The sequence below is a fragment of the Sceloporus undulatus genome, chromosome 9 (assembly GCF_019175285.1).
Source record: "Sceloporus undulatus isolate JIND9_A2432 ecotype Alabama chromosome 9, SceUnd_v1.1, whole genome shotgun sequence".
Taxonomy (NCBI): Eukaryota; Metazoa; Chordata; class Lepidosauria; order Squamata; family Phrynosomatidae; genus Sceloporus; species Sceloporus undulatus.
In genome coordinates this window covers 15,343,536-15,368,599 of record NC_056530.1, presented here as the reverse complement: position 1 = coordinate 15,368,599, position 25,064 = coordinate 15,343,536, and the positions used below count along the sequence as shown (strand labels likewise).

The 25,064-nt window shown below is 52.5% G+C and overlaps 4 protein-coding genes across 8 annotated transcripts in view; 3 read left to right on the top strand and 1 right to left on the bottom strand.

Annotated features, from left to right (window-relative positions):
- The first annotated feature begins 724 nt into the window (after window positions 1-724).
- GNL2 (G protein nucleolar 2) lies at window positions 725-12,426 on the top strand. The gene is made up of 16 exons (XM_042439754.1): window positions 725-883; window positions 994-1,078; window positions 3,613-3,707; window positions 3,969-4,108; window positions 6,204-6,388; window positions 7,052-7,118; window positions 8,215-8,373; window positions 8,670-8,783; window positions 9,029-9,157; window positions 9,376-9,480; window positions 9,768-9,926; window positions 10,458-10,565; window positions 10,842-11,254; window positions 11,481-11,560; window positions 11,980-12,089; window positions 12,275-12,426. The coding sequence occupies exons 1-16, from the start codon at window positions 820-822 to the stop codon at window positions 12,422-12,424; spliced, it is 2,163 nt and encodes a 720-aa protein (XP_042295688.1). The 5' UTR covers window positions 725-819; the 3' UTR covers window positions 12,425-12,426.
- Window positions 12,427-12,871: 445 nt separating this feature from the next.
- On the bottom strand, window positions 12,872-15,744 carry DNALI1 (dynein axonemal light intermediate chain 1). Its single transcript, XM_042439757.1, has 6 exons — window positions 15,538-15,744; window positions 15,264-15,451; window positions 14,995-15,164; window positions 14,685-14,863; window positions 14,420-14,584; window positions 12,872-13,276 (listed from the first exon to the last, which is right to left on the bottom strand). Exons 1-6 carry the CDS (start codon window positions 15,616-15,618, stop codon window positions 13,241-13,243), a joined length of 819 nt encoding a protein of 272 aa, XP_042295691.1. The 5' UTR covers window positions 15,619-15,744; the 3' UTR covers window positions 12,872-13,240.
- Window positions 15,745-15,748: 4 nt separating this feature from the next.
- Window positions 15,749-19,428, top strand: SNIP1 (Smad nuclear interacting protein 1). 2 transcript variants are annotated; one of them, XM_042439756.1, is made up of 4 exons: window positions 15,839-16,090; window positions 16,184-16,355; window positions 16,653-17,230; window positions 17,929-19,428. In XM_042439756.1, exons 1-4 carry the CDS (start codon window positions 15,945-15,947, stop codon window positions 18,194-18,196), a joined length of 1,164 nt encoding a protein of 387 aa, XP_042295690.1. In that variant the 5' UTR covers window positions 15,839-15,944; the 3' UTR covers window positions 18,197-19,428. The 2 variants fall into 2 exon arrangements, with proteins under 2 accessions (XP_042295689.1, XP_042295690.1); XM_042439755.1 differs by lacking the exon at window positions 16,184-16,355 and having other exon boundaries at window positions 15,749-16,090.
- Window positions 19,429-21,076: 1,648 nt separating this feature from the next.
- The window catches only part of MEAF6 (MYST/Esa1 associated factor 6), a 6,569-nt gene continuing 2,581 nt past the window's right edge, over window positions 21,077-25,064 (top strand). For all 4 annotated transcript variants that reach the window (XR_006100792.1, XR_006100791.1, XM_042440783.1 and 1 more), the window contains exons 1-5: window positions 21,077-21,262; window positions 21,870-21,985; window positions 22,692-22,779; window positions 23,378-23,423; window positions 23,646-23,835. Coding sequence is in view for 2 of the 4 variants with exons in the window: in XM_042440783.1 (XP_042296717.1) it covers window positions 21,092-21,262; window positions 21,870-21,985; window positions 22,692-22,779; window positions 23,378-23,423; window positions 23,646-23,835 (611 nt within the window). In the remaining 2 variants the exon portion in view is untranslated. The remainder of the gene's footprint in view (window positions 21,263-21,869; window positions 21,986-22,691; window positions 22,780-23,377; window positions 23,424-23,645; window positions 23,836-25,064) is intronic.

The following is a 25,064-nucleotide window of genomic DNA, read 5'->3' as shown; positions in this document are numbered from 1 at the left end:
TGGAATTCTGGGAGTTGGAGTATGTTGTGGGTCCAGAGCGGAGCAGAGCTCCGCTCTAGTCCCCACAACATACTCCAACTCCCAGAATTCCATAGCCTGGAGCCAGAAAAGAGGTAAGCCTTCAACTCCGGGCTCTACAACTAACTCCAACTCCCAGAATTCCACAGCCTTGAGCCAGAAAAGAGTTTAGCCTTGAACTCTGGGCCCCACAACATACTCCAACTCCCAGAATTCCATAGCCTTGAGCCAGAAAAGAGTTAAGCCTTGAGCTCTGGGCCCCACAACGAACTCCAGCTCCCAGAATTCCATAGCCTTGAGCCATGCATTTTGTAGTTTCAATCCCCACATCGGTGAGGCCTTTATGCACACATCAACCTGCCCCGATGGGAGAAAACTCCATAGGTACAGCCATATCTATCTATCTATCTATCTATCTATCCATTGTCCCTCTGTATCCATGTCTTCTTTATATCCAGGCCTTGGTTCTATCTGTCCTTTCTTTTAAAGGACGCCATTTTAGTGGGCATAAAGAAGCTCTTGAGCCTCTTCCGTAGGCGCCACAGCGAGCGAGTGCCACTCGCAGCGCTTGAGCGCAGTGCACTCAGTCTTTGAGCCACGCCCCCAAGGAGAGGAGCCACGCCCCCAACGAGAGGAGCCACGCCCACAGGCCTCGGAGTGACGTCACGCGACGGCGGCGGCGGCGGCCGGCTCGCGAACTGGGCCGCGGCGCGGCGGAAGTGCGTCACCGCCCTTCCCGGAAGCCCTTTCTTTCCGGCGTGTCTTTCTCTCCGACTGGGCTGCAGCTTCTTCTTCTTCGCGATGGTGAAGGCGAGGTTTAAGGGCCGGGCCACGGTCAACCCCTCGCGGGCCAGCACTAACCCCGGTGAGAGAAGCCCCATTCAAGGCACCTGGGAGGCGGCTGGCTGGCTGGCCCTCCTCTGCGTCCCCTGCGCTGACGAGGGAGGACTCCTCTCTTTCTGTGTCTCCTTACAGACCGTCCGTCCGGCGCCGGGGGCCACAACATGCGGGACCGGGCCACCATCCGGCGGCTGAACATGTACCGCCAGAAGGAGCGCAGGTGAGGGAGGCAATAGGGAAGCAGCCCCAGAGTAGGAGGGGCAGCTTCCATTACAAGGCCTGGCTGCAAGAAGGAACCCTGCATGAAACTCCTGGGGAGCACTCTTGCCTTCAGGGGCTAAAGGCTGCCTCTTGGGAGCAGCTCTCCTGGGGAGGAGAGGGCTTTAGTCAGGACCGTGGAGTTATCCCCCCCCATTGTCATCTCTAATTAGAGAAGGAGCCCTTAATAGGCTCCAGGAAAAGAGGTTCCACCTCAACATTAGGAGGAACCTCCTGAGAGTAAGGACACACTCCCTCGGAGTCTCCTTCTTGGAAGTCTTTAAGCAGAGGCTGGATGGCCATCTGTCAATGGGGATGCTTTGATGGAGATTTCCTGCATGGCAGAATAAAGGGGTTGGACTGGATCAGGGCCCTTCTTGGAGTCTCTTCCAACTCTAGGATTCTAGTGACCCACAAATTTCCTGTCACATGTCACCTGCTCCTAAGGTGCGTCATCGTTCGGTTTTGCCATCAGGTGAAAAACACAGAGCAAATTCATTGAATGAAAATAAGGTTAATTAACCATGCAACAAGTTTCTGTTCCCACATCGAAGCATAATGGAGGCGGTCCCTCCTGAAACAAACATCCAGAGGCTTCAAGGGAGCATCTAGTCTGTGCCCTCCTGGAGGAAGGGCTTCTGCCACTCTCCGGTGCCCATTAGAGTAAGGCCTCACATACACTAACAGAAATGCGAGCCTTGCAGGAAGAAGGGCTGCAAACTGGAGGCCTCTGGAAGGCTGCTGATTGCCCTTCTTCCCGATAAAAATGTGGCCCCAGAACGGAGGAGGTTCTGACTAGGCCTGGCTTCAATCAGAGTCTTATTACTCAGAAGCAGGAGGCTGAATGCAAGGCTTTTTGCCCTTTGCCTGTTGAAGTAGTTGGTGATAATACTCAAGTGAGTTACTGTATATACTTATGTAAAAGTCTAGAAATTTGAGTCTAAAAATTGGCCCCCAAAACCTGAGTCGACATATTCACAGTTCAGTGTTAAGTCCTATACTTTAATTCTTATTAAAAGAAGGAAACATCTCCTGGTGAAAGGCAAGAGTATAATCTGTCTTGGAAGCACTGACCCCCCCTTTATTCTCTCATTCATCCAACCTTTAGTGTGAGTACAAACAGCTATGCCTGGTGAAATGTTGTAAGTTATTTGGCATTGTTTCCCTCTCCTTCATTCTTTATATCCTTTGTTAAATGCTCCTAAGTTTTACCCTCGATGTATCTATGGGTCATATCAAAATCCATAATTTTGGCCCCCCAATCCTGCCCTCGACTTATACATGAGGTCGACTTATAGTCAAGTATAAACGGTAGGTGCTGATGAGACTTCCTTTGCCCCCCCATCATCCTTGGGATGATGCAGTTTTTGTCCTTCCTACAGCCTTTTACCCCAGCAGCATTCTGGGCCATGCTTCTCTACATCTCTGTCTCTTTCTGGGCAGCCCTTGTGGGTGACCATCTTTTTAAAACCCGACTCCCAGACATGACAAGATGAGAGACAAAGATTAGAAGATTGGGACAGAGTTGTTGCCCCTTGAGCTTGATCCTGCTATGTGTGGGGTTGCATGGCAGCTATGCTGGCATTATGGGGGGAGAACTGGGGGTGCCTTCGAGGGAGGCTGGAGCTGGGTTGGGGCTAAGGCTGTGGCTTCCCTCAGCACCAAGGGCTAAGTAGCCTTCTGTTCCTTTCTGACTTGGATTTTCCCTCCCCTCTGTAAACAAGTCAATTTCATGCCCTGTGATGCTCCGGCATGCACTCCATACCCATGAGCAGGTGCTAAATGGAAGCAGGCTCGCTGTATTCTCCCAAACATCTCTCTCCTCCCCTCCCCCCCCACTTCTCTTTCCTTCCTGCCTGTGAACTGGGCCAAGAGTAAAATGTGGAATCTCTTAGCAATGTGTTTTTCAGAGGCTCGGCTCCATTGCTTGGCTTGGCTTGTGGAAAAGCATCGGCTTCGGATAACAGACATTCCTGTCTCCACCTCACTGACCCTGTTGCCCTCCTGCCTGAGTCATGGCCAAGGATTTTTTATTGCTTCCAGTCCTTCACCTGGAGCTGGACCACTGGTGTTCTGCCGTCTGGCGGGGTTTGGCTCCAGCCTTTGCCTGCCCTTTCTGCTCAGGCAAGGGGTTGGGAAAGGGACTGGCTGTTTCTCCTTCCTTCCCTCCTGAGTTATAAGGTGGGGGCCGGGGGAGGTGGTGGTTTGCTTCTGTTAATCACACTTTCTGCAATCCTTCACTGCAAATGTTTGAGAACTTTTATTATATTCATCCTCTTAACTTACATAAGAAGTCGCACAGTGAAGGACTGGAGCATTTTGCTTGGCCTTTGTCCATGCTAGCTGTGTTTTCCCAGCTTTGTATGAAGATGGTGGGGATTGAACCTAAGGCTGTGCTGGTAAGGGGTAGTGAACCTGATTGGACTCAGACTCCAGGTTATGTTTCCAAGGCAAGCTGAGAGGAGGTAAACTCTGTGTTCTCCTCTTCCTTCACAGGAACAACCGTGGGCAAGTGATCCGGCCGCTGCAGTTCCAGTCCACGGTGGCACCTGGCACAGTAGCCAGAGTGGAGCCTAGCATTAAGTGGTTTGGTGAGCCTGTCCTCAGCTCTGCTGCATGGGCCCTTAGTCCTGGGGTGGGCTCCTTGGGTGGAAGGTGCAGGGGGTGAGGTGGGGTGTTCATTGCGCTGGATATGGCAGAGGCACTTGCTGGGGAGGGGGGCCAGCCTCTCAGCTGCTTCAAAAACACTTTCCTGCTCATTCTGCTTCAAGCCATGATGTGGTGGGTGCCGGCATCTGGATCGTAGTGAAGAGGGTCTCTGTGCAGGCAGTTATGCATCTCTTTTAATGCAGGAAATACACGTGTGATCAAGCAGTCATCTCTCCAGAAGTTCCAAGAGGAGATGGAGTCAGTGATGAAGGATCCCTACAGAGTGGTCATGAAGCAAAGCAAACTGCCCCTCTCTCTCCTCCATGACCGAATCAAGCCTCATGTGAGTCTGCTGCTTCTCCTCTTGAGAGCCAGGGTCTTCCTTTCCCCACCAAGTATCTAGAGATTTGAATTCATGTCTCTCTCCTCACACTCCCCCTCTCATGCCTACTGAACTTTGGGGAAGCCATGGGATTGTCTTCTCTCTTTGTCTATTGCTCATGCATTGAGTGGAAAAACATCCTGCAGGCTCAGCTGTCATGGCTTTGCAGTAGGAAGACCTAGTGTAACTTGGATCCAAAACAGCAGAAATAATCCAGTTTGAGATCACTTTAACTGCCCTGACTCAATACTAGGGAATTCTGGGAACTGTAGTTTTGTGAAATACTTAGTTTTCTCTGTCTGGGAGCTCTGGTGCTATAATAAATTACTGTCTATACTCGTGTACAAGTTGACCTCATGTATAAGTCGAGGGAAGGTTTTAGGGCCGAAATCATGGATTTTGATATCACCCGTGGATAAGTTGAGGGTAGAATTTAGGGGATTATAATGAAAGATGTAAAGGAGAAAATAAAAAGAAAACACTTCCCTCCCTCCTCCTCTGTCTCTGGACCTCTCCCTAACACCTAACACCACTTCCCTGGTGCTGGAGGAGAAGGATTTAACATTCCATTGAGAAGAGAAGGAAAGTGGGGTGCTCTGTGGGGCAGAGATCCAGGGAGAGGAGGAGATGGGGGAAGCTTTCAAAATCCCATTGACCAGTATATACATCAATCCAAAGATTTTAGGCTCAATTTTTTTGCATACATTTCTTGACTTATAGCCGAGTATATATGGTACAGTTCCCAGGATTCCCTAGCACTGAGCCAGGGCAGTTAAAGCAATTTGAAACTGGATTATTTCTCCAGTGTGTTTTGGACCATAGCTTTGCAAAATAAACACCAACAGAAGTTTCTCCTTATGCACACTCACCCTGGTTCTTTGCTTCCGAAGAAGGAGGGCAGGTTTTTGTGAGTCTTTGTTGCCCAAAAGGGATTCCGAGTGTCTTTCACAGTTGGCCAGGCAAGAGGGAGAAAGGGTCTCAGCAGGCCTGTGGTGATTCCCTTTTCAAATCTGTCTCCCTCCTCCTCTTGGCCTGTTTGCACAAATTGTGTGTCAGGAAAGTAGTTGGCTTGTGACTGGCCTTTGGGACTGGGCTTGTGTGGAGGAGAAGCCTGTTAGGAAGTGCTCACATTTCACAGCTGTGGGTCAGAAGACCCATTGACTGACCTGCTGCTTGACTTCTGGGTGAAACCAACTTGTTCTTTGTCAGATGTTGATAAACAGTCCACAGCTGCCCCCTTTTGAGCCACCCCTAAATATCTCTTTTGGGTGGTACTGATGTGCCTTTGGAAGGGACAGGCCTGGACAAGATTGGTGTTGCTTCTGTGGAGGAGGTGGTGGGGCCAGCTGCCCCCAGGACATGGCCTGGGCCTGACATGAAGAATGTGCAGCTTCTTGGCTCACCAGTTCACACAGCCCCAAGCCTACACTTTCATCTCAAGTCCAAGATTCCCCTCCACTATGGCTTGCTAGCCCTGTTTCTTTTCTTTTCTGCGTCTTGAGATCTAGTGCTTGAGATGGTTCTGGAGGAGTTTCCATGTGTCTCTAATAAAATGAAAACATCCTAAATTAAGAAAAGGCTCTCTGCAACTCAGGCAAATATTGCTAAATGAACCATTGTTGCTGGAGCTGGAGAAGATTCTGTTCCAAGAAAGGGGCTGGTTAGTTGCAGCTGGCCTTTCAAAGGTGGAATTGAAATCTGAGGCAGATTAGCCTTGGCAAATGTGGATTTTGGCAGGGTCTGGACAGCCTTGCTGATGAAGCAATGCGACAGGGAGAGAGAACAGTTGAATTGTGGTTGAACCATTGTAGGTTTAATTACCTTGGCTGAGTAAATAGTGGGGGGAGGATTGGGGCAACAGAAGAAGCGGCCTGGTTTGGCTTTGCTGCTGTTGCTGCTGCTTTTGTATTGATGAAGCCTGTATCTGAGAAATGCTCTGGTTTTGGGCAGCCCCTTTTGCTTGCCTCGCTGAGCACAGGGCTCTTCCACTGAGTTGAGGAAAGCCAGGGGTTCACATCTTCTCTTCTCCCTTTCAGAACTCTCTTCTCCCTTTCAGAATTCCAAAGTACACATTCTTGACACAGAAACCTTTGAAACAACATTTGGCCCCAAATCGCAAAGGAAGCGGCCCAATCTCTTGGTAAGCGACGTGCAGGCTCTGGTAGAAAATGCCGCCACCGAGGCCAGCAGCTACGATCGGGAGAAGGACCGGGATCTAGTGACGGAAGACACGGGAGTGCGGTGAGCTGCTGGTGCAGTCTCTTTCTCCTCTTCCTTGGTGAAAGGACTCCCCCCCCCAGTCCTTTCCCTTGAGGCAGATTGTGGCTTTCTATCTATAGAAGCCTGTTGCATGAAGGCTGCCTCTGAATCACATTCTCCTGGGTGGCCTTCTTGCGCCTTATAGCCAGTGGGGCTGAATCTTTTTCAAAAACCTGCCCACATCACTGAGTGGGTCTTGGCTGTGCTTTTGTCTGGAAGTAGAGCAGAGCTCCTCTCTGCACCTGTGGCCTGCTGTGCCCAAATAGCTGTCCCTGAATGGGCACATGTTCCTCTTGTTTAATGCGGGGGTGCTCCTTGAGACAACCTTGGACTGTAACTCCCAACTCCCAAGGTGGGAAGGAGTTCTGCAGTCCACCATCACTTGGGTTCCCACAAAGGCACAGTGTTGGCTGCAGCTCTAGGACCTGCCTCCTTGGCCTTTCTCTCTTCTTTGCCCCCATCCTGGGATTTCTGTTCTGGGGCTCTGTGGAAAGGGGTCTAGTCTGCTTGCTGTAACCTTCAGCACCTGTATGTGCTTGGGATGGGCACCCCATTTGAGCCTGGGGCTAGGTTGCTCTGGCTTGAGGGTAACTCCAGCAGGTCAGTCTGGCAGAGTGTCTGAGCTGCTGATGGTTCTGATTATAGGGATGAGGCGCAAGAGGAGATCTACAAGAAGGGACAGTCCAAGCGGATCTGGGGAGAACTCTATAAGGTATGGACAGAAAGGGACTGGAAGGGGGGAAGAAGCAGGAAGAGAATCATTCAGAACACAGCCCTCTCTTCTTTCCCAATGCTTGGTCCAGCAGGGGAGTTTATCAAATGGGAAGAATTTCTCTTAAATTCGAATGAAAAGAAAGTGGGGCCAGTTTCGCACAATTATGTGAATATGCATTGCATTTGAACTGACTCCCCATTGCCCGAAAATAGCATGCCATTACCCGAATTTGCGTGTGGCAGTGTATCACGCAATAACGTGAAACCACATGATTGTGTTCGGACTGACTTCCCATTGCCTGAATTTGTGTGTAGTGGGTTATCACACAATAACGTTAAACCCCATGATTGCATTCAGATTACCATCAGATTATACTTCCAATTCCCCTTGTCTGATAAACTCCAGGGTCTGCCCCCTCTTCTCTGCTTTGGACACTTAACAAAGCACAGCTCTTAGTGTGCAGTCACTGCTTTTTTTAGGAGTGCTGAAGCCTGCCAGCCAGAACTAAGCATATTGCAGTAGCCCAATGGGCAGAATCCCATCATCAGGAGAGAAGGCAATGGGACTTTCAGGTTTCCAGTCATGGTTGCTTCTTCCTGGCAGCGTCTTTGTTGATGAAAAGGATTTTATTAGTGAATGCTGAAGCTGCCACTTGAAAGGAGCTGTTCAGTCTCCTTGTGCCAACTGTAATCAGCTCCAACAGGTGGCCTTCACACAGTGGATTCTCTAGTGTTCCTGCATTCTACGATGGGACAAGGGCTGGAGCTTGGTCCCCTCTCAATCAGTGCTAGGCTTTTGAGGGCAAGCCATTGAAAACCTGCTCTTCCTTCGGCAGCGGTGAGAGTTGGGTAGCCCTCTTGGTATTTCCGAGCTGCATGGGAGGGGGTCACTCTGCTTGGCAGAGGAGGTCCACACAATTGCCACCCTGCTCTTTAGTATCTTTTGCTGTTTTGGATACTCTGGGGGAGGCTACAAAAGAGGCAAGGTGACCTTGCCTGCCCTGTTGCCACAGAATTAGTGTGGAATTTAGGGAATCCCATAGAACATTTCCATCCAGTCTGAGTGGTCCCTTGCTCTCTCTGTGAACCACAAGGTGATCGATTCCTCAGATGTCGTTGTGCAAGTGCTGGATGCCAGAGACCCAATGGGAACCCGATCCCCTCATGTAGAGGCCTACCTGAAGAAGGAGAAACACTGGAAGCATCTCATCTTTGTCTTGAATAAATGTGACCTTGTGCCAACCTGGGCCACAGTAAGTCAGGGAGTGTGGGGAAAGACAGGGGCTGCCTCCTGTTACCCATTTCTCTGTCAGTTTGAAAGAGCCTTGTGTGATGCTCAGGCTGCAGCCGGTCTGCTTCCTGTTAGCTGAAAGCTATTGCTTGGAGAAAGCAAGGAGACCAGTTTTGGAACAGAATTTGGATTTCCCAAAGTGTTAAGCAAAGCATCACTTCCTGGGCTTGGGGAGATTTTATGGACTTTTCTTGGTTGGGCAGTTGTCCCTCAAAAGATGGTGGGTGAATGACTGCTCTCCCTCCCTCTTCCTCCTAGAAACGCTGGGTGGCTGTTCTCTCCCAGGAGTACCCGACCTTGGCTTTTCATGCAAGCCTCACAAATCCCTTTGGAAAGGGAGCCTTCATCCAACTCTTGAGGCAGTTTGGAAAGGTACACCAGTGACTTTCTGTCCTGCTAATTCCATGCAGTGCCTAGGATAGTGTGGAGTGCCCCCCCTTTGGGGGGTGGAAATAAGTAGCTGGGGCCCTTTTCAGGCAACCAGCTTCCATTTCGCTTCCCTGTTAAGTCAGGCTTCCCTTCTCCTTGGGCATTCACAGCCTGTCTGGAAGCCCTTTATAGGATTCTCTGAGACCTTGGTAATATGCTTGTCTTTCTCCGCCTTCATTCCCCAACAGTTGCATGTGGACAAGAAGCAGATCAGCGTGGGCTTCATTGGCTACCCCAATGTAGGGAAGAGCTCCATCATCAACACTCTCCGCTCCAAGAAAGTCTGCAACGTGGCTCCCATTGCTGGGGAAACCAAGGCAAGACTCCCAGTTGACTATGAAATAGTGTGGCAGGAAGAAAGCTAAGAAGTTTTAGCCACAGGGTGGAGGTCCCCGTGAACCTGAAATTTGGTACGCGGGTGGCAGCCTGGGACCATGCATGCTCCCGTTTCATCCCAGCCTAAAGCCACTGCTGCTACCTTTAATTCTTGCTAAAGAAAAGAGCGTGAATTCTGCTCTGTTCTCTGCTCCTGTAGGTGTGGCAGTACATCACCTTGATGCGTCGCATATTCCTGATTGACTGCCCAGGCGTGGTGTACCCCTCTGGAGACACGGAGACAGACATTGTCCTGAAGGGAGTGGTGAGTTTGGGGGAAGGGGCCTCTGGATGAAGCTTCTTGTGACCCTGCCTGGGCTCCTCTGTCTTTTCTCTGTCCAAAAGGCATGGAGGCCCAGGGGCTTGAAATGTCCTCATACAGATTACTGGGGCAGTGGTGGGTGCAAGGGATTCCCAACATCCATCCCTGATCCTCCTGTGCCACCTGTTCCTCCTTGCTGCTGCTACTATGCTTTTTGGGAACTCGGGAGGCCAAAGGTTTGTTCACTCAGAAGAGAAACCATCTTCGGATCTCCATTGGGCTGTTTTCAGGTTCAGGTAGAAAAAATCAAGACTCCAGAAGATCACATTGCCACAGTGCTGGAGCGGGCCAAGCCAGAGTACATCAGCAAGACCTACAAGATTGACATCTGGGAGAATGCAGAGGACTTCTTGGAGAAGTTGGCTTTTCAGACTGGGAAACTGCTCAAGGTGAAGGAGCCGGCCTTTTCTTCCTTGCAGGGTCAGGTTTTGGCTACTGGGTCATTGGGGAGAGGGGCAGGCAGGGGAAAGAAATGATTGGCCAAGAGGAAGGCGGGCTGGTTGTTGCACTGCTGGTTGATTCAGCAGAGTTGGGCCATTTGTGTCAAAGGGTATTTGGGAATTGATGCCACCCCCTGGGAATGTGTGTGGGGGGCCAAGAGTGGAGGGGGCAGGGGCTCTTGTAGTGGGGCCAGCTTCAGTGTGTCATCTCTGGTTCCATGCATCCAAGAAATTGGCAGGCCATGGCTCTAAGGAGAAGGGGTCACATGTACGTGTGTGTGTAGGGTGGCATTTTCTGTCCTGGGAAGATGGGATTTTTAGTCCGTCAGTGCCCCAGTTCCCTTTTTCTCTGGAGTGACTTCCTAGAAGCAGGCAGGCAGCCCTACTGGGCCCTGCAACTGGAGGGCCCTGCTTGTCTCTGCCCTGGTTGGTCTGGGTGCCTGTGAGGCCCTGAAGGAGGGCTCCTGCTGTTTGTTTCAGGGAGGAGAGCCTGATGTGCGCACTGTCAGCAAAATGGTGCTCAACGACTGGCAGAGGGGCCGGATCCCCTACTTTGTGAAGCCCCCGAATATGGAGCCAGGCCCCCAGGTAAGGACTGCATGGATTGTGGTTGCTGTGGGATAGAAGTGTGTCTTTGTACATGCTCAAAGGTAATCCTCAGTGATCTTTTCATAGTGTCAGTGTGCTGATCAATTTCTGAGCATCAGTTAAAGGCCAACCAGAGGAAGGTGATACCCAGATTGCTTGGACAAGAGGGAACACATTGGCAGAGATTGTGTGTCTCTATGTGCATTGGTAACTGTGGCTTGCAGAGGCATTTCTGTTTCCACTCCCTTCCACCTTTTCTTCTACTCTTTTTTCCAGCCTACAGCAGCTACCTCAGAAGCACCTGCAGCTGCCACCCAGAGCACACAGTTGACAGAGGATGTGGGGCTGACTGAGAGCCCCGCAGAAGAGGCAGGGAGTGATGACCGCCCGGCCTTAGCAGCCACGTGGCCCTTGTCTCAAGTGCGGCAGAACTTTGGGAAGCTCAACGTGGCCCCTCAGTTCTCACAAGAAGACCTGGTCCCTGTGGATGTGCTGGGGGCAGATGAGACTTACAGTGAGCCAGAGGAGGAAGAAGGGGAGGAGGCGGAGGAAGAGCAGCCCCATGGCCAATTCCGTCGGCCAGCCTCTGGGCAGGACCCAAAGGCGCTGCTGAAGTCGCTGGATGAGAAGATTGCCAAGTGCAAGAAGTTCCTGGAGAAGGCCAAGGCCAAGCGGTTCTCAGCGATCAGGTGAGCTGCCTTTTGCGGTCAGCACCATGAAGTTGTTGTCACTAGGATTTGCTCCCCTTCTTCCTCCAGTGCAGAATGAAGCTGGTTTGAGCTGGTCACTCAGGTGGGAGGGTCCAGAAGGCTGAGGCCAACACAGTGGGGCACACAGCATTGCAGCAACAAGGGCTGAGGAGCACCAGTGGGGAGATTTTGTAGAAACCTATTTGCCTTCCTTTCTATCTGGCAGAATTCCCAAAGGGCTGAGTGAAAAAGTCTTTGCCAAATCGCAGCTGGACTCCACGGCTGGGGCAGCAGAGACAACTGGAGGTAAGGGGCATCTATCCCAGCAGCAGGCAAATTTCCTTTTGGGAGTTAACACACCTGGGTAGGGGGTGGGGGGGCTGCAGGGCCTTTGTGGAGGGATTTTTCTTCTCAGGTACTGCATCCAGCAAGCTTGAGGTACTCATGCATTTTCAGTAGTAAAAGGAATGTGTCCTTGTGGCTATCGGTGTGTATGTGTGCGGGGGGGGGGGGGGGGGCAGGGATGGAGAGCTGGGACCTGTTACTGGCTGCCTAGATGTATCTCAACCCCAAGTGAAGCAGGAGCCAAGGGAAGGCTGTACTCTCTGAAGCAGATTATTGAGTGTCAGAGGAACCCCCACCCTGTAATGGTCCTAGGCACCAGCAAAACCTTGGATGTACTTGCCCCCTCACCTTTAATGAAATGCTGCTTGTTTTCTAAAAAGGGAATCTGAGGAAAGTTGGGAAGAGGAAGAAAGAAGAGGCAGAGGAGGCAGAAGAGGACACAGATGCTGATCTGGTGAAGAAGCCTTGCAAGAAGCTGACTTCGAAGGAGGTGGGTGCCTGCAGAATCTGCCCCCTTCTCTGCAGCTTCAGAGAGCACAAGGGAGGCAGTGGTTCAAAGGGCCTTACAAACTATGGAAGGGGGAAATTTGTGAATGGCAGCCTTTGGTCCTATCTCTTTAACTGGCAATGGGGGACCCTTGGGAGTCAATGTCTGTTTTGCTTCTGCTTCCACAGAGGAGACGAGCGGAGCGGCAGCAGCAGTCCAAGAAAGTTGGTGTCCGCTACTATGACACTCACAATGTCAAGAATAAAAACAGGAACAAGAAAAAACAGGAAACAGGTGGTCAGAGACTGAAAAATAAGAAAAATAAACATAAGCAATAGTTCCTGTGTCTTTCTCTGCTTTGGTGGTCGGCTCAAGGACTAGAAGCAGTCAGTCTGCTTATGCCATGGGTGATGCCTGCCTGTATGGGGCATGAACACACTGTAAGTTTGCCTAGCATAATACTGGAGTTTTAAAGAGAGCTTGTAAATAATTTCCATGGTTAACATCAGGCAGTGTTTTTTAACTATGGTGAAGGTGTTAAAAGAACCTACTGCAAACAACCTGGCTACAGCACCTGTGGTTTTACTGGACAGGTAAATGCACAGCTGCTGTAATCACTGGAACTAAAATGGTTGACATTTACCTTAAGAGAAGATGGGAGTGATTGTCTGTAGCTTTGAATACCAGCAAAAGTCTTCACTTGCTAGGAGGCAAGAAGGGCAGGAGACCCTGAAGCCAGAGAAATCTAGTGGGAGAATAATGCCAATTAAACAAACAGGCCAAGCTCAAAGTTGTGAGTGAACTTTAATGTGGCTTTTCACAGCCTTTTGCCCTGCTCAGGCTGAGACTGGCCCAGGACTGACATGCTACTGCATAGAACACAGCTATGTGAATGTTGTCCTGGGAAGGTACAAGGCTACTGTATAAAAAGTCATCTTTAGAAAAATCCCAGCAAGCGTGAAACGCTGAGGCAAATCCCAATCCAACTGAGAGGAATTTCCAAAGGCACAGAGTGGGGATAGGGTTTGATTGTTGTTTGAATCTTAGTTGCTCCAGGCAAAAGGGGTTCTCTTTGGAAAAGGGGGCGAGGAACCCTGGGAAGAACTGCTTGTTTTCTGGCCACGGATAATTCCTGCACTCGGTCATCAGAAGGCCTACTTCTTTGGGGCAATGATGCCTTCCAGTTGCGCCTGAAATGCAAAAATAAGAGAAAGTGAACCAAGGTTTTGTCACGCTTCTTGGAACCAGTGTGCCTGAAAGTGGTGGAGGCGCCTGGAGTGTGAAGGCAGGGTAGCGGTGGTCTCCTTTGTTCTTACATTCCTCACCCCATGCTTTATAAATTAATTTCTCTCATTCTTGGCATGGAAATCTGTTGTGGCATGAGCAGGAAGTGGAGAGCTGGCACCGTGTGCCGGCAGGGTTTCACTTCAAAATGTAAACTTCTACAAGGGAAATTCAGTCAAACTTGCTGAAATTGTGGTTTCTGCATCCCTTGCTTTTCAGGCCTGGCCATGAATGCCTTTGAGGTCTGGCAGTTGGGCACTGAATGTCAGCTGTTGGTTTGGGGCTTGGCACAGAGACGAGGACAAGTTGGTGTGCTGCTCAGTTAGGAGAAGGATGGGACTGGCTAACCACTGCTTAGGGAGCGGTTCCTGGGTGCCACATCCAATTCTCTGGCTGGTTTCTTTTTGAGCCTGGAGGCCAAGCTTTCAGACAAAAACACAGCTTTATTCCCCCCCAGTTATGAAATCCTGTAACTGCTTGGAAGGGAAACTAAAGGAGGAGCCGTGATGGCTTGCTAAGCAAGCACAATTCTGGCTTGGCATTCAAACTGGCTTCTTCCCTACAAAAACAGGCCCTAGAGCTGGGGAAGAACCTCCTGCTGTGCTACTTTCTGGCTCTCTTTTTGGGGATGCCATAGTTACAGTGCCTGCCAAACAGGGAAGGAAGTCGGCACATGTCCCTGAGCTGGCCACTCTTGAATGGGACAGGCCTCTCTGTGAATAAAGCTTGGTTAAGTATTCTTCAGGACCAACTCAGCCAGTCTCGGGTTCTGTAGTTCTTGGAGGGGAGGCTGCCATGCTTGCAATGGACTCCTGCTCTCAACTAAGGCACAGTCCCGCATGCAGCCAGGCGTGGGTAGGTCTGTCTAGGCAGCCCACCTATGGGACTGGGTTTTCAATGTCTGTTTCAGCAGGGAGTGAATGGCATTGAGCAAAGCAGCCAGAGTGGTCCCATGAAGGAAGGCAGGGTGACCCTCCTGGGGCTGGAGGTTAATAGGGTTGGGACAGAGGACCACACTGCGAGGACTGGACAGAGACGGGCAGACTGACCTTGAGCTGCTGGTTGGTCCGTTTCAAGAACTGGACCTCCTCCGTGTGCTTCTTCTCCTCCACCTGCCGCCTCTCCAGCTCTCGCTTCTCGATGGCCTCGCACTTGGCCTTCTGCTCATTGACCTGCCTCTCCAGGTCGCGCTTCTCGTCCTCCAGGTCTGCGATCTTGAGAGAAAGAGAGAGAGAGAGAGAGGGAAGGCATGCCGGCTGTAAGGGTGCTGGAGGGTCTGAGGGCCTGCCCCTTTCCTCAGGGGCCCCCGCTTACCCTCTTCTCCATGTCGGCCTTTCCCTGCTCTGCCTGGAGGGCCTTGCGCATGCCGAAGGCCACGCTGCTCTCGTAGAGCGTCTGGTAGGCGGCAATGGTCATCCGGATCTCGTCCCTCACGCGCAGCAGCAGCAGCCCCCGCTCTGCGCAGTTGATGGTCACCTGGCGGATCAGCTCATCTGCCAACGTAGGGACAGAGGGACATGACCCCTGACTCCCCTGAGACCCTCTGGGAGGCCTGTGGTGGCCAGGGGAGGCTCGTGACTCAAGGGTCACTCAGTGTCCAGCCAAGGGCCCCTGTGCTGCTCACCGAAGCACTGAGAGTAGAGCTCCCTGCGGACGGGGCAGATGCCGGTCTCCCTGGCCTGGCGCTGCTGGAGCTTGAGGTCCAGCTGCTCCTGGAGGTGGACGACGTCCATGCGGGTGCTGGGCACGCTGGACACTGCCTGGATCCATAGCTGGTTCTCTTCCGTCCATTCCCTGCAGGCAGAGGGGCACAGAGAGGGAGTGTTTGTGCGGGGGGGGGGGGTCGCTTTGCCTTGCCTTGCTTTCCCTTGCCTTCCCTCCCTAAAGGCTCACCGGGGCGGAAGGATGGCGTTGAGCACCTCCTCGGTCTGCTTCCCGGTCTCGGCGGCGGCGGCTGCGAGGGCGGCGGAGGGGGCCTTTCCTTTTCCCGGAGAAGGAGGAGGGATCGGCGGAGGCTGCGGCGGCGGCGCGGAGGGGGTCGGGGGCCCCGGGAGCGGAGCGGCGCCCTTCAAAGGCCGGGCCTAGGCGGAGACACAGAGGCGGAGAGAGGCGTTCAGGCTCCGCCCTTACCGAGCCTGCCTGCCTCCCTCTCTCCTCGCTTGCCTACCTTTGGCGAGCGCTTCTCGGTGTTGCGGCTGACCAGGACCGGCGTCTCGTAGCGGAGCAGAGAGTCCGCCGGAGGGATCATGGCGCCGGATGGAGAGAGCCTCAGGCGCCTTCGCCCGCCAGGCCTGTTGTGCCCACGTTGCCATGGCGAACGACGCGCTCCTGGAATCCTCTCCCCGCGGCGCGCAGGATGACGTCACGCCCACGCGTCGCCTCCGCCGGAAAGAATGCGCATGCGCACTGTCCAGGGGGCGTCCGAGCTTTGTATATCATTTGGAGCGCACGTAGCGTCGGAGAGTCCGGAAGTGCGTCATCGCGGCTGCTTTCCTGTGACCTGGAAGCGGAAGCGGGGCCGAAGGCGAGCGCGAGGGGTCCGGTGGGGAGCCGGGGGTGCCTGTCGGGTCCGCGATGGAGGAGGAAGGCGAGGAGCGCCGCCGAGGCCGAGGAGCAGGGAGACGGCGGCGGAGCAGGAGCGGACACAGGAGCAGGCGCCGCCCCGGGAAGCGAAGCGCGCCTCTGGCCCCGGCTCCTTCCGGGGACTCCGGGGAGGGAAGGTGAGGGACGCCCCGCGAGGGAAGGAGGGAAGGAAGGAAGGGGGAAGGGATGGGGCCGGAGGCGCCTCAAGGGCCTTTCTGTCTCTCTGGAAGGACGGAGCCCCAGAGGCGGAGCAGGAAGCGGAGCAGGAGGCCCCCGACGCAGAAGCAGCAGCAGCATCAGGAAGGGGCCCCGGCGGTGAAGGAGGAGGAAGAGGCCGAGGCGGAGAGGAGCCGGTCGCCCCGAGACAGGAGGAGTCGAGGAGCCCCCGCCAGGGTCAAGCAGGTACGGGGGGCATGGCCTCCCTTCCCCAGAGGAGGCTGGGAGAGTGGCATCTCCCCCACGGTCCAATGCTCAAGCCATTGGGCCACACTGCTTCCTTCTCCTTTAATGCCTGGGCATCCCTAAACTACAAGTCCCTTGATTCCACAGTCAGTGTAATCATGTGAAAAGGCTCCGAAATAGCAATGCAGTCCCTAGCAGATGAGGGCTTGCCATCCAGGAGGCAAGTTGCCCATTTTGTGTATTTATATGTCCTTCCATTGGCCTTTGATCCTACCACTCACAGTTCTGTACTTTTAGGAGCGAGAGGACCATCCTCGGAGGGGACACGAAGAACGGCCGCATCGGGACCACTCTGCGCTTGAGCCTCGACGGGAGAGAAGTGGCGACAGAGAGCGGCACCGGGACCATGCTGGCCGGAGGAAGCCCCGCAGAGACGGCCATGACAGGGAGAGGGGTGGCCAGCGCTTCCCGGACCATCAGGCCCAACGGGAGCTCTACGACGCTCAGCGGCGGGAGCATCGGCGGCTGATGGAGGCCAGCGGCGACGAGGAAAACCGGGAGGCGAAGGGGCCTGGTGGCGGAGGGAGCACTGGCCAAGAGGCAGGGAACAAGGAGCAGCCGAGCTTTGAGCTGTCTGGGGCCCTGCTGGAGGACACCAACACTTTCCGTGGCGTCGTGATCAAGTACACGGAGCCCCCTGAGGCACGCATCCCCAAAAAGCGCTGGCGGCTCTACCCCTTCAAGAACGATGAGGTCCTGCCCGTCATGTACATTCACAGGCAGAGCGCCTACCTTCTGGGCCGGCACCGGCGCATCGCAGACATCCCCATAGACCACCCCTCCTGCTCCAAACAGCACGCCGTCTTTCAGTACCGGTAAGTCTGGGCTCCAGATGGGCATTTGGAGAAACCTTTTAATGGGTTGCCCCTTGAAATCTTGCATTCTGTGTCTTGGCTGGGAAGGCTTTGTAGGTCAGGACAGGAAGCATCTGCTAGCATAATTCCTGGGGTGTAAGCCTTTGGAGTTAACGGGGAGCCAAGATTTGAGGAGGGGGCAAGAGATTAGGTGCATAGTTTAGACAGAGCGAATGGGACTGACCAAGGGTGAGAATGGAGACAGTGGTAGAGAGAAGACTGCTGGGTGAGTCTAGGTTTAGTTTGAACATGTTGAGTTTGAACCACAGCAGAGTAAGCAAATAGAGGAGTTGGATCAGAACTGCTTGAGGGATACAGAGAATAAAGCGGGAGGAAGGGGGGATCAGCTGTGTCAAAGGAGGCAGAGAGGTTGAGGAGGGTGAGGGGTTTTGGTTGTGAGAGTGATGGGCAGTTCTAGGTGTGGGAGCAAGGAGTATGTGCCAGAAATGTGGAGATCAGGGAAAGAGATGGTTTTGGGTTATTATTATTATCAACCTTTATTTATAAAGCGCTGTAAATTTATACAGCGCTTTACATACAATCTTTTTAATGAGACAGGTTCAGTTGGGATTCCTGGAAATGGGAGTGGAGGGGTGGGTGGACTCTTTAACGCTCAGAAGCACGTGGCGCTCAGTCCGAATCTCCTGTCTCTTTCCCAGGTTGGTGCAATACACTCGGCCGGATGGCACTGCGGGCCGGAAGGTGAAACCGTACATCATAGACCTTGGCTCGGGCAACGGCACGTTTCTGAACAACCAGCGCATTGAGCCTCAGCGTTACTATGAACTAAAAGAGAAGGACGTGTTGAAATTTGGGTTCAGCAGCAGGGAGTATGTTCTCCTCCACGAGTCGTCAGACACCACAGAGGTGGACCAGAAGTCAGAAGAGGAGGAGGAGGAAGAGGAGGAAGAGCAAGAGTCGACCTGAGAAGCCCCTCCGGGAACCTGGAGCTGTTCCTGCAGCCGAACTCAGACCCTGAGCGCAGGCTGGACGGCCGGAGCGTTGCTGCACTGATGCCTTTCACTGCCTTAAACTGCTCTCCTCCGTGGGAAAGGTTACAGCTCATTTGGGGAACTCCTCACACAGGTCCACTGGGCTGATGGTGGTTCCGACTGGTCCAAAGGTGTGAAGGAGCCAGCCAACAAAGCAGCGTCTCTGTCTGTTTTTAAAATAAAGGCCACAATCCACACTGGACAATGAGGACCGTTTCCAAATAACCGATACTGTTGTATTGATTTCTTCCTGTCCCCGCTCCTTCCCCCACAAACAGCTAAAATATAGAGCCTACTTATTTTTTAAAGTAGAATTTTGGGATATACAAAGGACCGGGGAGTGTTCTGTAATGTCTTTAGTTGTTTTTATTAATGTGTTAAAATGAAAGAAATTAAAAGACTTTATATGGATTTCTATGATGCATGTAGGCAGTTTTGCAGCAAAATCTGTTTCCAGGGATACATGTTTGCAGCTCCCAGGCTGCGTGATCTAGAGTAAAAAGAGAGCATTTCCCTGTGTTGATCTCTGTGGATTCCTTACTGGTAAAATGGGAATGGCTGCGGCAGGGGTGTGTGTATGTTTCTCAGGCACTTCTGTTGCCCCGTGGACCTATTTTTCACTTGGTACGGTGGGTATAATTTCCAGCAAAGTATTAAAGAACATTCTCTTACTGTGAACCCATGGATGCCAGCACCCACTTATTCCTTTGATAGGGAGAGGCAGACATGGTGTATACTGTGGGGAACAGTACAAGAGTTTAACCCTTTTTCTGTCCTGAAAACTTTGCGCAGGTTTATATTTCTCTGGTTCAGTGTGTAGGCACCTTGTGAAAAGGAAGAGGTAGGGAACTTTGGCTCCTCCAGAGGCTGTGCACAAATACCCTTGGAAGTTGTGGACAAGCACCCCTGGAGCAAAGGAAAAACTGTGCTGGATGTAGCTTTTCTTTTACTGTTCCACAGGTTTGAGTGGGCTTCCGTTTTGCAAAAATGTATTTTGCACATAGGATTGTGTGCCCAGTTAAGGGCACTGTGGGTTTATCGTAAATGTGGGGCCAAAGACCGGTTATTGAGACAGAAGGTGGCGGATGGAAACAGCTTTGGACAGCAGTCAGTCTCCTTCATTATAGTTCTTTTTTTTTAATAAAAGATTTGTAAATTTAGTTTGAACACACCATCGTTGTGATATTCTTTCTTTCTCCAAAGCAGGCAGCCTCTCGTCCCTAAAAAGTAACTATTTAAAATGGCAGAAAATGGGGAGAAGGTGAAGTATTCTCTGGCATTTCTCTCCAGTTCTCAGGAACATTTCTTTTGAGAACCACCAGCTGTCTCCCATCTTACACCATTTTAATGGTGAAATATCTTGGACCTAGAGGCCCATAATCCGGAGCTAAAAGCATCTCTTATTTTTCCTGCCTGGTCTCCATTTTGAACAAGGGAGAGCCGCTCTACCAGGTGGATTTTTACGCTCTCTGGGGGCGCTGGCAGTGATGTACCCCCATTTGTTTATGTATTTATAGCTGGCCTTTCAGTATGGGACCCAAGATGCCTCCCACAAAAGCCTTGCATGTCCGGCCTCAAGGCCAAGAATGCCAGCCCTAATGTTTCAAAATACAGGCTTCCCTTAGTTAACAAAGCCTCCAACAAAATCTCTTCCCGAGAGCTCAGCCCAGCCCCTTTTTCTTCCTTGTCCTCGGCCTTATCTGGAGGTTTTCCTGCAGCGTTGGCATTGGGAGGGTGGCGAAGGAGGGCTGGAGGAGTAAATGCAATGGATCTCTGAAGATGCCAGCCACAGATGCTGGCGAAATGTCAGGAAGAAATTCTTCTAGAACATGGCCACAGAGCCCGAAAAACCCACAAAAACCAATGCAATGGACCTGGGGAAGAAAGGGATTCTGCTCTGGATGATCCTAGTATAGCAGCGTGTGCCTATGTACAACAGGCCAAGTAAGCAGCGGCTGCCACCAGAGTAACCTCCTGACCATGGGCAGAGAGCATTCTTGTTCAGCAAGGCTAATATTTGAAGGGCTCTCATGCTGGGGATGGAACAAGCTTGTTTTCTGCTGCTACAGAGAATAGGATGCAATGGAGCAATGGATGCAAGCTCCAGGAAAAGAGTAAGGACTGTTTGACAGTGGAAGGCTCTTGTCTTGGAGGTTGGTGGAGTCTCCTCCTTTGGAGGCTGTTTTTAAATAGAGACTGGATGGCCCTCTGTTGCAAGGAGGCCTTTGACTGTGAGTTCCTGCATGGCAGAAGAAGAGGACCCTTTCCAACTCTAGGATTCTGATTCTGTGGCTTTTTGGGTGGGGTCCTCTTTCAGGGCAGAAAGATAGGGCTGGACTGAAGATCCTGGGTGTGTGTGTCTTTATATGTACATTTTGGGTCTATTTCATGGGGGGGGAGGCAGTATTTGTACACTGGGGGCTAATATCCCCCTTCCCAACGCAATGGCATCTAGAAGTGTAGTTGTTGTTGTTGTTGTTGTCGTTGCTGTTATGGCTGGCCTTGTAGCCCTCTGCCTCCACCTTCAGGGGTCCTTCCTTGGCAAGAAGGCTGTGTGGGGAAGGGTCTTGCCCCACCAAGAGAGGCCGAGAGAGTGTGCCTTGAGACCCAGAGGGTTGGAGGCCTGCAGGAGGTGTGTGTATTTCAAGGGGCCCGAGGCTGGGCCTGGGCCCCGAGCGAGGCCTCTCTGGCGGCGGAAGCAGCACTAGGCCAGGCCCAGGCCCAGCCCAGGCCTACTTGGCTCCTCCTCCGCTGCCGCCTGCCTGCCTCTGCTGCTTCTTCCGGGCGGAGGCGTTCTGGGGCCTGCCTTCCTCCCTCCCTTCTTCCTTCGATGGCGGCTCTTCATGGCGGCGGCGGAGGGGGCGGAGGGGGGGTCTCGGGGGGCGGCGGAGGGGGGGTCTCCGGGGTCTCAGGCCCTCCCCCGAAGGCCGGAGCCCCCCCGCAGATACCGGACACACGCAGGGAGCTGGCCGAACTGGTCAAGAGGAAGCAGGAGCTGGCGGTGAGAGGGAGGGCACGGGAGGACGCCCCCTCCCCAAAGACATCCATCCATCCCCCCTTCTCTCTCCTTCCCTTCGCTTCCCAGCCCTTCCTCCTCTCCAGTTATCCCTTCTTTCCTTGCCTCTCTCGCTTTCCTTTTCTCCTTCCTCCCATTAACCCCTTCCTTCCTCTCCCTTTTCCTTTCTCCTTTCCTTTAATCCCTTCTTTCCTTCCCTTTCCAGCAATCCTCTCTTTTCCTTTTCTCCTTCTTCCCTTCCATTAATCACTTCATCTCCCTTTCCCCTTTCCTTTAATTCATTCTTCCTTTTCCTTTCTTTCTTCCTCCTTTCCATCAATCCCCTTTTCCTTTTCCCCTTCTCCTTCCTCCTTTCCATCAGTCCTTTCTTCCTTTTCCTCTTCTCCTTCCTCCTTTCCATCAATCCCCTTTTCCTTTTCCTATTCTCCTTCCTCCTTTCCATCAATCCCCTCTTCCTTTTCCTTTCCTCCTTCTTCCTTTCCATCAACCCCTTCTTCCTTTTCCTCTTCTCTTTCCTCCTTTCCACCAATCCCCTCTTCCTTTTCTCCTTCCTCCTTTCCGTTAATCCCTCCTTCTTCCTCTTCCTCCACAGGAGACTCTGGCCAATTTGGAACGCCAAATCTATGCCTTCGAGGGCAGCTACCTGGAGGACACCCAGATGTACGGAAACATCATCCGCGGCTGGGACCGCTACCTCACCAACCAGAAGTAAGGCAGGGTTTTTGGGGGGGGGGGCAAGGGGTATTGAAGGGAAACTACCCCAGAGGGGTCCCAAACCCACAGCCACCTCCCCTGGCACCATCTCCCAAAAGTCAGCAAAGGGGCTGCAGCTCTTTGAGCACCATCTTGGGCCTCTCTTCTGACCCCAAAGGGACCTCCTTGCCCTTAGGTACAGGAGCATCCATCTAGACCTCCAAATCCTGGTTCTTGATCATAGCTCACATTCCCATTGTCACTGGGGAAATGGGTTTTGGGAGCCAGGCATCCCTCTCAGACCTCCCCATCCCTGGACATTTTCCTCCAATTTCCCAGCCCGTTTACCGCTTGCCCCTACCTGCTCCCTTCTTCTCCTTCTCCTTCTGGGGGCTCCAGGTGCTTCGGCTGCCCCCTTTGTGCCCCTGCAGCCTTGGTGCCTCCCAACGCCCCCTGTCCCATTCCCTCAGGGCCCGCAAGCAGGGCTTGGGAAGGGCACATGAGGGGCCCTTGATGGCCAGAGGTGGTCTTCCGGAGAGCAAGCCCCTCAACCAAACACACACACACAGATACACAGAGAAAGCCACACTTCCCACATGTGCTCAAGCCTCGGCGTACGTCTGCACACACCTCCCTAGGCTGGAGGCCCTGCTGCGACTCTGGCTTCTCTCATGAATGATGCGCTCTCTCTTTCTCCCTCTTTCGCTCTCGCCTTTGCCAGGAACTCCAACAGCAAGAACGACCGGCGGAACCGCAAGTTCAAGGAAGCTGAGCGCCTCTTCAGCAAGTCCTCCGTCACCTCGGCCGCCGTGAGTCCCTTGTCCTGCTTGCCATCGGGGCTGCTGCTGCGCCTCTCTCTTGCCCACCCAGTGCATGGGATGCATGAAAGGGAGGCCTTGCACCTATGCTGTGTGCATCGCTCATCAGGATGCACCTGCTCCTGAGAGCATGCCAGACAAAATGCAGCCAGAGGATTCAGGGCCACTGGCCATGCAACTCTCAGCCGGCCTCTCTGTCTACTCCAATGTGGTCCTTGGGCTGCGTGAACCATAAAATAAAACAGCCATAGTCTTTATTTGGAAAAGTAATTTTAACATTCAAAACAAATAAGTAAGTAAGTACATTGTTTCATTGGCTGGCCATTGTCTGTGGCATAGTAAAATCACAACAAAGTCTGCTCTGTATCATAATAACAAGAATTAAGAACAGCAGCTCATGGCACTCCTCTGGATCCTGTCCCCTGAAGGCAGGGCCCCCCACCATGGTGTCAATGGCCAGAGATGGGGATGAAAGTAGGGCTGGAATGGGGCCAGGGTGCTGGCTGCTGGCCTTTCCTGCTGCCCTTCCTTTTCTCTGTCTCCCAGTTGCCCAGTCTTCTTTCTTCAGGCCTCTCCTCTGGTTTTGTAGGCAGTCAGCGCATTGGCTGGAGTGCAGGACCAGCTCATTGAGAAACGTAAGTTGTCTTTCCCTCCCCTTTGCCTCTGGACTCCTTTCCCCCTAATCCTATGCCTTGCAGACCCTGCAAAGCAGAGGTGGGCACCTTGACTGATCTGGGGTGCCGTTTCCCCCTCTCCCTGGCAAATGTCCAGGGGTACCTGATGGTCGTTCTAGCCGCCTGGGCGATCGGTGCCAGAGTCCCTCAGTTGAGGCTTTCTCTGTGTTCCTCCCTTCCCAGGGGAGCCTGGCAGCGGGACGGAGAGCGACACGTCTCCGGACTTCCACAACCAGGAAAACGAGCCGAGTCAAGAGGAGGCCGAAGAACTGGACAGCGCTGTCCAGGGAGTGAAGCCCCAGAAGGCCGCCTCTTCTGCCTCGGGCAGCCACCACAGCAGCCACAAGAAGCGGAAGAACAAAAACCGACACAGGTGGGCCAGGAAGGGTTGGCGGGGCAGCGGGGCTCCTTGCAGGCAGAGGGACAGCGGCCAGATGGAAGGCCCTTTCCCTTGGAGGGTGTCTGGTCCCAACCGCAGCTCCCAGACCAGATATTTCTCTCTTTCTGTTGTGGTGTGCTGGAAGGGCTTGACAGTACAGAGGAAAGGGCCTTTATTTTGTCACGTTTGCCATTGTCTCATCCAAGAGGTTCTGTGCTCCCAGCCACCCTGTGAGGTAGGCCGGGCATTGAGAGAGAAGCAGAGAATGGCCCATGTTTGCCCAGATTGCTTCCAGGCTGAGTTGGAGTTGAGCCTTCTGACCTTGCTGGGCAGAACCTGCCGCTGCTTTCATCCCTACCACCCCTGGTTACCTCTCCCCAATGCATTTAGTTATTTATCCTCATCTCCCTTTAGGCTTACTGGGAGAAAAGCAGCCCTGAGGGGAGGCTGGTAGAGGAGAGAAGAGAGGCTTTTGCTCACATACTTTAATATTAAAGTATTTATATCCTGACCTGTATCAGGAGATCTCAGGGTAGCTTGCCAATACAATCAATTTAAATTTTGATAAAAGTAACAGATAAGAGCTTAAGAACACATTAAACAAGGAAACAGTTCAGAACAAGTTGGAAGCAGTTTGAGACCTGGCAGATGTAGAGATGTGGCCAAAATAGTTAGAGCTCCACGGCTTTAATAAAAAATCCATGTTTTAATTTGGTGCCAGAATTAAGCCCCCAAGAGCAACCTTTGGAGGAGGACTGGGGTGCCACAGCAGAGAAGGCCCTGCTCCCATCTCCTGACCAGTGGGGCGAGTGGTCTTCAAGGGCAGCCCCAGTATAGCCATGTTTTCTGGTCCAAATAGCAGCATTCTGCAGCAGGTGCTGCCGCTGATTCCCAAAAGATGCCTCTAGCTTGCCCCCATTAAGATTTTGAAAAGACAGGCCTCTGCCTCAATGCAGAAATCAAGAAAAAGAGAGGGAGTGAAATGGAGTCGGGGAAACTGACAGGCATTGCTAGTTATGCATACAGAATTATAGAACAGGTCAGCTGGTGAATATGCCATGGGGAGAGGGCAGCAAATTAAATCCTTTGTTGCTGAGCAAAATGGGGAATTCCCCAAACAACTGATTATTGTCCTTTGTTGCATAGAAATGTATCTAGGCAGGAAGCAGGCTTGGCTTTGCTCTGGCCAGAGAGCTCAGGACAAAGCTGAGAGCAGGGAGGGT